The sequence below is a fragment of the Misgurnus anguillicaudatus genome, chromosome 5 (assembly GCF_027580225.2).
Source record: "Misgurnus anguillicaudatus chromosome 5, ASM2758022v2, whole genome shotgun sequence".
In the NCBI taxonomy this organism is placed as follows: Eukaryota; Metazoa; Chordata; class Actinopteri; order Cypriniformes; family Cobitidae; genus Misgurnus; species Misgurnus anguillicaudatus.
In genome coordinates this window covers 9,909,941-9,923,072 of record NC_073341.2, presented here as the reverse complement: position 1 = coordinate 9,923,072, position 13,132 = coordinate 9,909,941, and the positions used below count along the sequence as shown (strand labels likewise).

Genomic DNA, 13,132 nt, shown 5'->3' with positions numbered 1-13,132 from the left:
AGCTCCCCCATGTGGTTGAAAAGCGCAACAGTGCCTGATATCAGACACTCTTCTGCAGGCAGGGGGAGGGGCGGGCTGTGTTTCATACCCTCCACTGCCACTTTCAGAGTGTGCTTGTAGCAGCTAGGAGGCTGCTCAGGTTGCAGCAACAGTACAATTTGTCCAGTTAAAAGTTGTTCTATCACTGAAATAATTTTAAAGACATTATTTAAAGGTAAACAACTACATAGTGTTGCTTTAAAAAGTACACCTTTGCATCTAAAGAGTTCATATATTAGTACCTGAGAGGTACATATTGGTTCCAGAAAGTGCATATTAGTACCTCAAAGGTACGTGGGTCAGTGACAAAAATGGTTTGGCAAGATGAGAAATTCAAAAAACTTGTTTGAAAAGCATGCATCAGGTTTATTTCAGTGCGCATATTGTATTTATGTTGATTTTTTGCAATAAAAAATTACATTTGCACCATTTTCATGAAAGTTAAGACTGAATGGACCTGAAAATGTCAAATGGTGTAACCGCCAATTGCACCAAAGAATGAGAAATATTAAATATTTTGTCCACCTTGATGGCATGTGAGTGTAATCATAAAAAAATATTTTAAAATATAATTAATTAGTTATTTCTATTTTTTTTAAAGTACTAGTTACACCAATTGACACAGACCAGTTACACCTCATTGAAATTTTGCAATTATCCCCCAAATATTCTCTCAAAATGAAATAAATAATAATTACATTTTGAGCAGAAACTTCACAGATTTATTTTGGGCAAGACTTACAGTACATCTTAAAAATAGGCACAATAGGTGCCCTTTAATAAAAGACATTAATGAGGGTTCCCACGGGTCCTTGAAATCCTTGAAAGTTTTTAAATCTGGGTAAAATATTCAAGGCCCTGGGAAGTTTTGGAAAATATACAAAGATACAGGTCATTGAAACTTAAGTGCTTGAATCTATTTTATGCAAGAAGTTTTCTAGAAAAAAAAACATTATTCCCTGTGTAGTGTAGGATAATATCATAAAATTTCTAGACTTTTTAAACTGTTCACTTTAAACGCTTATATCTTCCGTATGTGAATGTTGATTCATACCAAAATGCTTTTTGCATAGTTGTGTTTGACACATGAAAACGTCTGTGGTTACGTATGTAACTGTTGTTCCCTGAGAAGGGAATGAGACGCTGCGTCTCCCTTGTCATACTTCCTGCGACCCTGTAACGCCGTCTTTGACAATATTTCAGATAGCGATATACTTCCTGGCTCCCACATCACCCTGTCTTTGTCATTAAGCCTCACCATTGGTTGAATTTGATATACACATTCAGACTTACCCCTGCGGTGTCCCCAAATTTTCACCATAGTGACGCAGCGCGAGTTCCCTCGAAAGGGAACTGTAACAATGTATCTTAAAAGGTAACACGATGTAACCTTGCTTTCACTTGAAATGTATCCCCACAATTAAGTCCTTGAATTTGAGGGTATTGGACCTGGAAAGTCCTTGAAAGGTCCTTGAATTTAAAGTTAACTAAGGTGTGGGAACCCTGATTAATGTTCAATAAATAATTACAATAGTTGTCATTATAAACAGTTATTTTTCTAGATAATCTGAACTTGATTATTAACCTCCTAAGGTTCACATACGTGAACATCACATTTTTTATTGTTTGCACCGTAATACTTAATTTGTGCAACTGGAACCTGTTGTACACACACGTGGACACTTACACTGCTTCATGTTCAAAGAAAAAAATTGGTTATTATATTTATTGGTTCTTCCTAACCCCAAGTAGCTGGAAGAAATCTGAAAATAAGTCAAACCAAAGCTCGGGTCTTATGCGGCTTTCACATAGGACGCGCTGCGCTATGAAACTCATTCATTTCAATGGCTTGCGCCGCGCGAGGGCGGTTTGTTGTTGCGTCAAGCAAGGCGCGGGCGCAGCTTGCGCTCACGCCACGGTCAAAGTTCAAAATAGTTTAACTTTTGCGCTGCGCTCTGTGACGATTACCCGCGCGGCCAATGGAAACGAGGCGTCCAAACAAAATGGACGAAGAGTTTATACTCGGGTCTGGCCAGCAGAGCACAAGCGGCGATCGCAGCGCACACCGCTTCCTACGTGAAAGCCGCATTAGGAGGTTAAAGACCTTATAATAATTACAATGATTGTTGATTTTATTTCCTGAATATATTGATATTATATTGATGATTATCTGATCATTTACATTAAAGGAACAGTATGTAGGATTGTGGCCAAAACTGGTATTGCAATCCCAAAGCTTGTGGCTAAAACTGGTACTGCAATCACACAACTGGTGGCCAATAAACAACATGACAACATAAACATCAGTTAAGGGGGGCAACTCGACTTTTTAAATGACAATATCCTGGACAGACCACTGTTGTCAGTGATATAAGTATTTGAAATCAAAATGATCTAGTGACATATCAGGGCCATTTTATGATTAATTGATATAAATTTCTTACATACTGTTCCTTTAAGGATAACATGTTTTCATCACTTTATTATGATTTGTTGCAGAAATAGCACATTAATATATAACCCAGTATATAAATCCAGTGGCATGTACAATGGGGTCCAAAAAGTATCTTGATATTTAAAACACACTTTGAAAAGTTTTCATGTTATTGCATTACATTACAAAAACCTAATTTTTAAGCACTTTTTATCAGCATGCTGGCACTATCCATATTCCTTATACAATATATTAGTACATACAGTATAATATCTTATACAATAATTAGTACATATAATATTAAACGTAGGGTATTAAACACAGTGTGTTATAGGAAAAGTTACACCCCCAGCAGCAGTTTTGTAAAAGTGTATATGACTGATGTGCAGTGATCTTTGGCGATGTCCGAGATGCCGTGTCAGTTCATTTCCTCTGTTTTTTCCAGAGTGTGGAGGCCGTCTGAAAGCGGAGGTCAAAACTAAAGACCTTTACTCACACGCCCAGTTTGGGGATAATAACTACCCTGGAGCATCGGACTGCCAGTGGGTGATCTCAGCAGAGAAGGGTTATGGAGTGGAGCTCATCTTCCAGACCTTTGAAATTGAGGAGGAGGCTGATTGTGGCTATGATTACATGGAGCTGTTTGACGGGGCGGATGTCAAGTCGCCCAGACTGGGCCGCTACTGTGGATCAGGGGTAAGGCACAGATTTACTACTGTAAAGTATTCGTTATGAAGAAGTTCCTACATTTCATGTCAGAAATGGTTGTAACAACTTTAAAGCAAAGGTCCTCCTTTAACATCAAATTAAAATCATAGTTGACCCTTCAAATTTACATAAAGGAACACGCAAACTTCAGAAGACTTGAAATGGACTTTGCATAAAGTCCCAATTTCACACCTGCCTTGTTTAGTTCGATTGAATCGTACCAGAGTTCGATTGCTCAATTGGTGCGGTTCGTTTGGGCAGGTGAGAATGCAGCAATCGAACTCTGGTGCGCACCAAAAGCGGACCAAACAAGCGGAAGAGGTGGTCTTGGTATGCTTTCAAACGAACTCTAGTACGGTTTGTTTGTGGTGAGAACACGATCCGAGATCTAACCGACCTAACTGCAAAAGTACTCGCATTTTGGACTAAACCAGCTGCCGTAGTCATCTGCGCAGTGCATTATCGGATGAGGAAGTGTTTGTTGACCGTTTCTATTAGCAATATTAGCACAATGACAAATCGCGGACATACTCGCTGTTTGTAGTGCATTAAAACGTTGTTTTCAATCCGCATCCGCGATTCATTCTGAAAATGAACAGTTTGTCTAGAGTGCTGTATACAAACTATGTATAACAACCACGGAGACATAATTACAGCGTGCAGTTATCTGTCCATGGTGTCTGCTGTATTATCCTTCTTTTTATTTACTTCCGGGGGTTCCGTTGGAATTTCGCGCACGTTGATTCTGACCAATCAGGAAGCAGTTTAGGAAATACGTTCAAATACATGTGGCCAATGAGTGATGTTGCTCTTATCACATGACAGAATTTTGGTTGTTTCAACTGGTGTGGATCAGAGCAATCAGATTGGTGTGAAATGGAACCAAAACTGCTAAAAAAGTACCGAACTACAGATGCGAAAACACCCTAAGTGACATTAAAAAGTTACACAATATAGTAAACATTGTCCTTAGTAACTTTTTAGTTATTTTAGATGTGATTAGAATGAACCGTATTGGATTGAATGGGTTGTATTCAAACACCACCGTATTAGAGTGCACATGCAGTCGTAATAGTTTAGTTTATCCTTAATTAACTGTGGACACATTAGCACCAACCACTTTACTAAATGTTCCTGTTTACTAGGATTAACTTTTTATAGTTTTTAGTCCATACCATCAGAATGACCAGAAGCAAATGTTTCAATTATAAAAACCAATTTTATGCAACCAGGTGTAAAAAAAAAACGATTTTGCTCCCTCTCGTTGGAATGACTTAAACGCAACCTTCCTAAATGTGGGATTGTTATTATTATTGCGTTCACAGACTGGCGTTTGACAATCATGTTTTTTTCATTAATGTTGTTAACTGAGGCAAGCATCACTAATACTCAGAGGTGCAATGAACAGTTTCAAGGGAGGTATGCCAGACAGAATTTTGGGCCCCTTCTTTTAGATTTTTTGACGTTAGGGTTGTAGTCATAGCATAATATGTGGCTAAATAAAAATGTATTTCATTTTACAGTGCTCGACAGAGCATTTCACTCGACTAAACTAAGTGCATGCGAATTGAGAAGCAAAAAATGATTATTATGCCATTTTTGGTAAAGCAGAAAACATTTCCGTGACTCATTTTTAGGAGATCACTAAAAAAATGAATATGGACAGTACGGCATATGCAAGCATCAGGATTGCACAACATTGGAAGTACATGCACATTTTGGTTTTAACTTAACTTTTATAATGTAACTCTATGAAACCCACCTAACTGATCCCAAACCAAAATTTTGCCTGCCCACCCATACCCATTTTACCCACACAATCTAATTAAAACCACCAGGTACCTGCCAAATATATAAAACATTGCATCTAGGTCATGTTTGCACGCTGCTTTTTTAAAGAGCCTTCATTTTATTTAAAGGACAAGTTCGGTATTTTACACTTAAAGTCCTGTTTTCAGATTGTTTATGATGAAATAGAACGGTTTTGACTGAAATTTGGACATATGAAGCTGGTCCGAGAATTTTCGGGTGTTTGTTGTATCACCTCCCTCCTCTACAATGGCTGCATAGGTGCACAGGAACAATCCTTCCTAAAATGCATTAAACTTTCGTTTTTCAAATACGTGAAACTCACCGAGTGGTCGGGGGTGTTCACTGATGTGCTCACACAAAAATCGCTGCAAAAGATGCTTTCCAACAGGTGTTTTAGCATTCGTTGTACACTTGTGGACTTATTTTTCCAAACGCCTCACACCCGTATATTGTTCTGTTGAGAGCTTGAATAATAGACACTCCAGCCCAGGTGGTGGCGCTAATCCGCCATTGCCAATTGCAAGAATACAAACAATGTTTCCGGCGCGGAGTAATATCGTACCTCACAGCACATCTAATACATGTCAATGGAGTTGGACAAAACTACGATAAAATCTGTTGGAAAGCATCTTTTGCAGTGATTTTTGTGTGGGCATGTCGGTGAACGCCCCTGGCCGCTCGGTGAGTTTCACGTCTTTGTAAATAAAGGTTTAATGCATTTTAAGAAGGATTGTTCCTGTGCACCTATACAGCCATTGTAGAGGTGAGAGGTGATACAACAAACCCCCGAAAATTCTCGGGCCAGCATAATATGTTCAAATTTCAGTCAAAACCGTTCTATTTCATCATAAACAATCTGAAAACAGGGCTTTAAGTGTAAAATACCGAACTTGTCCTTTAAGACATAATGCAGTTTGCAGTAGTTTTATATTAATTTACTTCAAATTTCACTACAGTCTTAGTAATTGAAGCGTTTACAAAAAAAACTGAAAAGTGATGACGGCGGGGCCCCCTAGCGTTCTCATTGGCCCATACTGTATGCCCTGGTTGCATTTAAAAACACCTTAACACAATGCAGTTCCCTGGCCATTAATATGTGCATCAGACTGGTGATTTCGGCATGGTACAGGTGTGAAATCTAATTTCCGGTGAAAGAGAGAGAAGGTGTACGTTTGGCTGTATGATTTCATTTACTTTGGTTCAATAAGAAGTAGCTTAGCTTCTGAGGAGCTGTATCAGATGTTAATGTCTGATACCGGTTCTGCTTTTGGGAGCAAGCTGTTTATTGACCAAGAGATTTGTTTGATGCGAACAGCATGGATGTTAAGCAGTATACATTCATCTCAATTATGTTTTGGTTACATGCCGTTTAGCATATGCTTTTAATCCACAGCAACTGACAATTCACTAACAGCAGGGAATGTCTCCCTGGAGCAACATTGATTTTAATGTACTGTGCCATTAGGCTGTCACAACTTAAAAGAACCCATTTGGTTTTGGTCAGAGAAGAGTCACACACTGTGTCACAATCAAATTATTTAAAAAAAAGTGTGCTACCCCAGAGCGGTTAAGTAATTAAAAATGAAACAATAAGTGCCATTTAGGCTTAAGCTTCTGTCTTGTGTCTACATGCAGGACCATGAGGAAAAACCAATACAGTTGGCCCCAACATTAAATTACTTACTAAATTAATTACAATGATGTTACAATGCTAAAAACAAAGTTGTGACTGTTGAGTTAGTGCTATATGCTAGTTAATGCTATATGCTAGCACAAACTTACCACTCAGAAACGTCCATTAACAATCTCCAAACAATTGATTATTCCTCAAATTCCATATCTTCATCTGACAAATATAGACGTAGTGTCCGTGACGTCACCCATTGGTTTGTGAAGATCGTTTTTGAAGTAGGCGGTGTCTGCCGTCGCCATCTTGGCCGTGAATCACTCGTGGATATCCGAAAATGGGTAAAGAGGCGGGACGTGGGTGAAGCTGAGGTGGCTGGTTGCTGAAACCATGCCCACCTAGCTCGACTCTAGTGACAGCAGTGGCTGTTCAACCGTTACTCAAGTGGCCACGCCCTTAATTATGCAGAACTTTAAAGCTTAATATAATTTAAACGGATGAGTTACAAAAAAATTCACCTCCCTCACAGTTGTCATGAAAGGCAAAATTAGCTATATAGACAAAAAAAAACTATTTTTGTACCAGGCTGTAAACATATTATTTTCTACTGTAAAGTTGGGCATTTTAACATGGGGGTCTATGGGAATTGACTCCCTTTTGGAGCCAGCCTCAAGCGGCCAGTTGATGAATTGCAGTTTAAGTCACTTCCATATTGGCTTCACCACAGAGATCATAAGGTTGCCCCTCGGTTTACACACACACAGAGCTACTTGAGGAGCTGGTAAACAGCCAATCAGAGCAGAGCTCAATATTATTATTTATGATCCTTTCAAGTCAGGTAATAATTGTCCTAGGGTTGTAAATGGACATGTAAAACCATCTCTGGATAATTTTTGCATTTAACAAAGTCACATACTTTCTATGTAGATATCAGAGAACAATTTAACAAATTATTTTAATGCATTCCTTGGCACCTTTAAAATGCTGTCATGTTATGTTTTTATATCGCTCCATGGTGGCACTTCGATAAAGGCAAATCAAACTTCTTATGATTTAATGTTAGGACTCTCCTTGGCGTTATCAATATGCTGCCATACTTTAAATTCAGAGCACGTATCTGCTTGTTTATATATCAGTTCCGCTAAATAAGATGCACATTTTTAACGTTTTCACTCAGAAATGTCTAGTTTCACTTCAGAGGAGAGGACATACAGTATTAAACCTTTGAAGTCATTTGGATGATGGATGGATGTGCTTTTTGAAGTTTCACCATTTTGAGTACCATATAAAGAACATGATGGCATTTAAATGCAAAATAGACAGGAAAATACTTGCAGAATGTTAATATATTAAATAATTTATTTGTGTTTACCTGAAGATTGGAAGTCATATACATCTGGAATGGCAGGAGAAAGAATTTTACAAGACTTTTTTTGGTGATCTATTCCTTCAACATTAAAACTTATTTTTCTGCTGCTTCTTAATCTGATACATATTCATTTTTAAATATAGCCAATTTAGAAAACCTCAGTGTAAATTGCGACGTTAACCTTAACTATAAATGAAGAACTCAGATGGAAAAGCCTCTAAACGGCACCTCGGCACATATTACACTTTCATCAAATACTTTGGATTGAAATCCGCTTAATCCCGGGCCCAGGCCATTCAGAAATACAGCTTTGTTGTTAGAATCCGTTAAGCGCCACAATGATTTTTTTAGCAAAGTCCTCTAAGTGTACAGAAGAAGAACTGAATGAACGACATTGTGGATAAAGTTTTCTTACCTGGTTAAAAAGGTTATATAAGGGCCTTTCACCTATATTCAGACAGGGCAGTGAAAAGTGTCTGGGGACTTTTTTCGAGCACTTAGAGGATTTTGCAAAAAAACAGACAAATTTGTTAAATACCAATGAAATGATTTGTGAAAGACATTTCAATAAACCTTTTGTTGCCATAAAAGTGAAATTACTCAACCTAAACATAAGAGCCTGATAAAAGAAATGCTCATAAAGCATTTCTAAACTCTTCAAATTCTGAGTAGCTTGTTACCTGACTTTGTCTTTTTGGATTTTTCAGCCTCCAGAAGAGATCTATTCTGCTGGCGACTCCATTGTCATCAAATTCCGCTCAGACGACACCATCAACAAGAAGGGCTTCCATGTGCGTTACACAAGCACCAAGTTTCAGGACACACTTCACTCCCGTAAGAAGTGACCCCTAGTGGCCGGGAGGGGCCGTGCAGGGCCCAGGGGGAAGCGAAAGGGCCCCAGGGGGAGGGTCTCGGCCATCGCTCGGAGCCCCCCGGCCGCCAAGAACACCCAGACTCGACGGACCAGCCGCAAGAACGCCAACCGCACCTCAGCAGATCAAAGGGGCTCTGGCATCCCCTACTTACTGTGAGGAGTAAAGCCATTCCGCAGTAGACCTTGTTTTTACCTTTTGAATTTTAATTATTACGTTTGGGGCAAGATGGGGAGGGGGTGGAATGTATTCAGTTGATGGATACTTTAGGGATAACGGGCAAAAACAAAGGGAATTATGGTATGTGAGGGTGGGTAGGGTGGGCGGATCACCCCATGGAACCCTTTCCGCGTTTTTTCTTTAATGAGCCAAGAGCGACGAACACGAATACACTGAGGACCTCCTGCAGGACAACCAAGCAGCCAAACCTTCATCAAGCCAGTCATCTATACAACAGTGGGATAGGGTTGAAGAACAGAGTAGGGCATTCCTCACAGGTTTTAAAACCTTGAAACAAGATTACCACTGCACTGTGGGGAACGACTGGCATGTTATTGGCATTGCTTGCCTTGTTGGCCATACTGGGCTGTTTTCATATACAGCACATGAATGACACTGTACAGTGTATGTCAAAGATATAAGCAGTACACAAAGAGGAAATGTGGATGTAATGGCACCAGCATCTGTGATACAATTATTCCTGGCCAGTAATCCAAAAGGTCCCCTGCCCAATATAATCGTACTCTAGGACACAGATATTATATTAAAAGTCTAATAAACAAAACATGCCCCACGTCTGGCTGTTTATTACTTTTGCCAAAAAGAAGAAAAGTTATTGTGAAAGAAATATCCGTTCAAGTACAGACATCTTCCAGGTCCTGATCCTATAAATGCTGTACTTCCCTCTTTTAAACCATATAGTTATTTACATGTATTGGTCACAGTCCGACGCTAAAATGTTATACTCTGTTGTCCATTGTGTAACTAACATGTCATGAAATGAAATCTGCACTGTAAAAAAAATTGGTTCAACTTTAAAAAGTAAGAAACCTGGTTTACCCTAGAGTTGATTCTGCTTAAATTTACGAGTTGTCACAACAATTGTTTTGATTTAACTAAAACAAAAATTTTAAGGCAACCAGGTAACCCACTTTTTTTAAGTTGAATCAACAAATCATTTTTACAGTGTGGGTGTATGGATCTTGGTCAGGGTAGATTGTAAATGGAGAGATAAAGTATATTTAATCTGTCGTATTGAAGCACAATTTCCACACAATTTTACAACAAAATTACAGAATCGGTCACTGGGACAGTACCCTTTATAAAACTACACCTTCATACCTAAGAGGTGCGTATTAGTACACTGTAAAAAAACTTAAATCAACTTAAAAAAATACTTCAGTTGGTAACACCTAAAAATTGTTTTTATTAGTGAAAAATTAAGTGAAAATACTAAGTTGAAAAACTTCCAATTTAAGTAATTTTTTAAGTTGATTCAACTTTTCATTTTTTACAGTGTACCTAAAATGTACATATTTACGGAGCCCCTAAGGGGACATGGAGCAAATATTAAATAAAGTTTAGTTTTGCGTGCGCACGTGAAACTATCGCGTGCTCACGTGAAACTATCGCGTGCTCACGTGAAACTACCGCGTTTTGTTTCGTATGCGCAAGTGAAACTACCGTGTTTAGTTTAGAAACTTTCACGTGCACACGCGATAGTTTCACGTGCGCGCACAAAGGTCTCACGTGAGCATGCGAAACTAAACTTTAAAAAAATTCTGCACATGAAAGTTTCACGTGAGCACATGAAACTAAACTTAAGATTTTTTTTACACCAATGTCACCTTAGGGGCTCGGTACATATTGGTACCTCAGATACATATTTGCACTATAAAAAGTGAAAAGTTGGTTCAAGTTAAAAAGTTACTTTAATTGGTTACACCTAAAAAATGTAAGTTTATTCAACTACATTTTTTTATATAATGTGAAACATAACCATTTTTTGTTGTTGTTGTTGTTACCAATTGAAGTAACTTTTTAAATCAATCAAACTTTTCGCGTTTTTCAGTGTGTACCTAAGTGGTAAATGCTAAGACATTTATAAAAAGTAACAGTGTCCCAATGACAGGTTTTGTTTTCCTGTCTGCTTGAAGATATTTTTCTTCAACTTGATGATTATCTATCACGACTGTACAATCTTTCGCAGCCTCATTTTTATACATCTACCCTGGTGAAAGCGCCACACAGCTCTTCACCTATACCGTGTAATGTCACAGCTTTTCTGGCCAGTATGATATGAATGTGAATTTCACGTTTAAAGCTGCATGTAGACATTGCTTTAACTAAAAATGATGTTGAAGGCAAAACCGATTCGACGTAAAAGAGTAATTTCTGTGAATACTGTAGCTCATGGTGCTATTGCAACTGAGCCCTATGCCACACGCATGTGGTCGGTCTCGTGAAATCACTCTTTTACCATTGATGTCTAATGTCAGACTGAGAGTTGTTTCAGCTTAAATCCTGGCAGAATAGTGCTGAATAGCATGAAGTGTATTGTGTGTGGGTAAAGATCCACGTGATCCATGTTTATGTTTGTGAAGTAGCCTATGGTCGACATTACCTCTGTCTGGTGGAGAAGTCCTTGCCTTTGTCTTTTTCGCTTCAGGCACTCTTTTCATCCTATGATGTCATTTCACACCTGTTTGCCTTTGTGGATTTACCTAAAGCTCTTATAATCTCAGGTTCAGATCATTCACTTGTTCTTACCCGTCGAATCATAGCGTTTCAGGATTCGGTTACAGTTTGGCTTGGTTATGTCAAATCCAGAAAGGCAAATGATGAGGATTTAGGTTTTTAAAGGATGTTTTAAAAGGTTTATGTGATTTATGAGCCTCAAGCCACGTTTGCTGTGCTCTTGACCAGACAAGTTGCTCTATTTACATGTCTGAAAGTTAATAAAGATGGAGATCTGTGCCACTTTACTATTTGCTCAAATGATCAACCGAATTGTATTTTGGTTCTTTAAGCTGTTTTATTATCTTCTTTACCCATTTTAGCCTCTCTGTATTTGAATATGCATACTAGCATAGCTGTTTAGAGTAGTGAGCACTTGTACATTTTGCTAATCAAAGCACATTAGCTTTAGCATTATTAATGTTTTTATTGCCCCTGTTGTTTTCTGTTAGAAATAAAGTGTCAGTGTTTGGGAGAAAGTGGGAAACGCAAACTTCAAACGATGTTTTAGCACAAATTTCAAATGTTACCTCAGCATAAAAGCGTATGCTTGACCAATTCACTCTGATTAACATTCCCACGAGACTTGGTACATGTTTATGCATTATCATATGTATGTATGTAAATATGTATTAATGTATTCAAAGTTCACTAAACCGTAGATAACTTGATGAGAAATAAGGCTATGTGTAATTGCAAACAAAAGATGCAATTTATTTATATTGTATAGCTAATTTTCACCTATGTATTGCACATAGTGTTTAACAAGTGCATCTATTTCATAAAATGTTATTTTCATTTTGAAGTGTTTCATGTCGCGTTTTGTCTTGTAGACTTAGGAATCAGACGAATAAAAGCCTAAATATAGATGGTTTCAGCTGTAACAACATAAACATACGGCTAATGGGGTCCAAGCATAACTTCCGGTAGACTTCCGCATAGAATCAATAACAACGAGTCCTTCTAGAGTAGATTATTTCTGATAACAAGCAAAATAAATAACAAGTCAATTCAACACTTTTCCATTGCAATTCGTATGCATTTTTGTAAGATTTCCTTGACCCCTGTGACATTGGGGTGGGGTTTATGATGATCATATGTTTTTGCACGATTAACGTCGTAGGAATTCATATAAATTAGCCAACTCGTAAAATAAAAATAATAAAAAATAAAAATTACCTTTGTTCAAATATCACATCTAACACGTATCAACTACAAGTTTATGTATACAGCAGCTGCATTTCATTACAAATTTGCGCAAAACTTTAGCATTATTTTATAAATGGTGATAAAAGACTACTGCAAAATGATGCCGTTTCCATTAAAGGTGCAGTGTGTAAATTTTAGCGCATCTAGTGGTGAGGTTGCAACGGCTCAGTCCACTGCTCCCCCCTCGCTTTTGAAGACAATTTTGTAAAAAAAGTTTGTCCGTTAAGGGCTTCTTTAAAAACATGGCGGCACACTTAATCCATATTGCCTGAAAACCATTTCATGCGGTCGTATAAACTTTTTTTGCGATATATGAGTTTTGTTAA

The 13,132-nt window shown here is 38.1% G+C and overlaps 1 protein-coding gene across 2 annotated transcripts in view; it reads left to right on the top strand.

Moving 5' to 3' along the window:
• The window catches only part of bmp1a (bone morphogenetic protein 1a), an 89,748-nt gene extending 77,346 nt beyond the window's left edge, over positions 1-12,402 (top strand). For both annotated transcript variants that reach the window (XM_055167360.2, XM_055167361.2), the window contains exons 19-20: positions 2,919-3,169; positions 8,697-12,402. In XM_055167360.2, the coding sequence (XP_055023335.2) occupies positions 2,919-3,169; positions 8,697-8,834 (389 nt within the window). In that variant the 3' untranslated portion in view covers positions 8,835-12,402. The remainder of the gene's footprint in view (positions 1-2,918; positions 3,170-8,696) is intronic.
• The last annotated feature ends 730 nt before the right edge of the window (positions 12,403-13,132 follow it).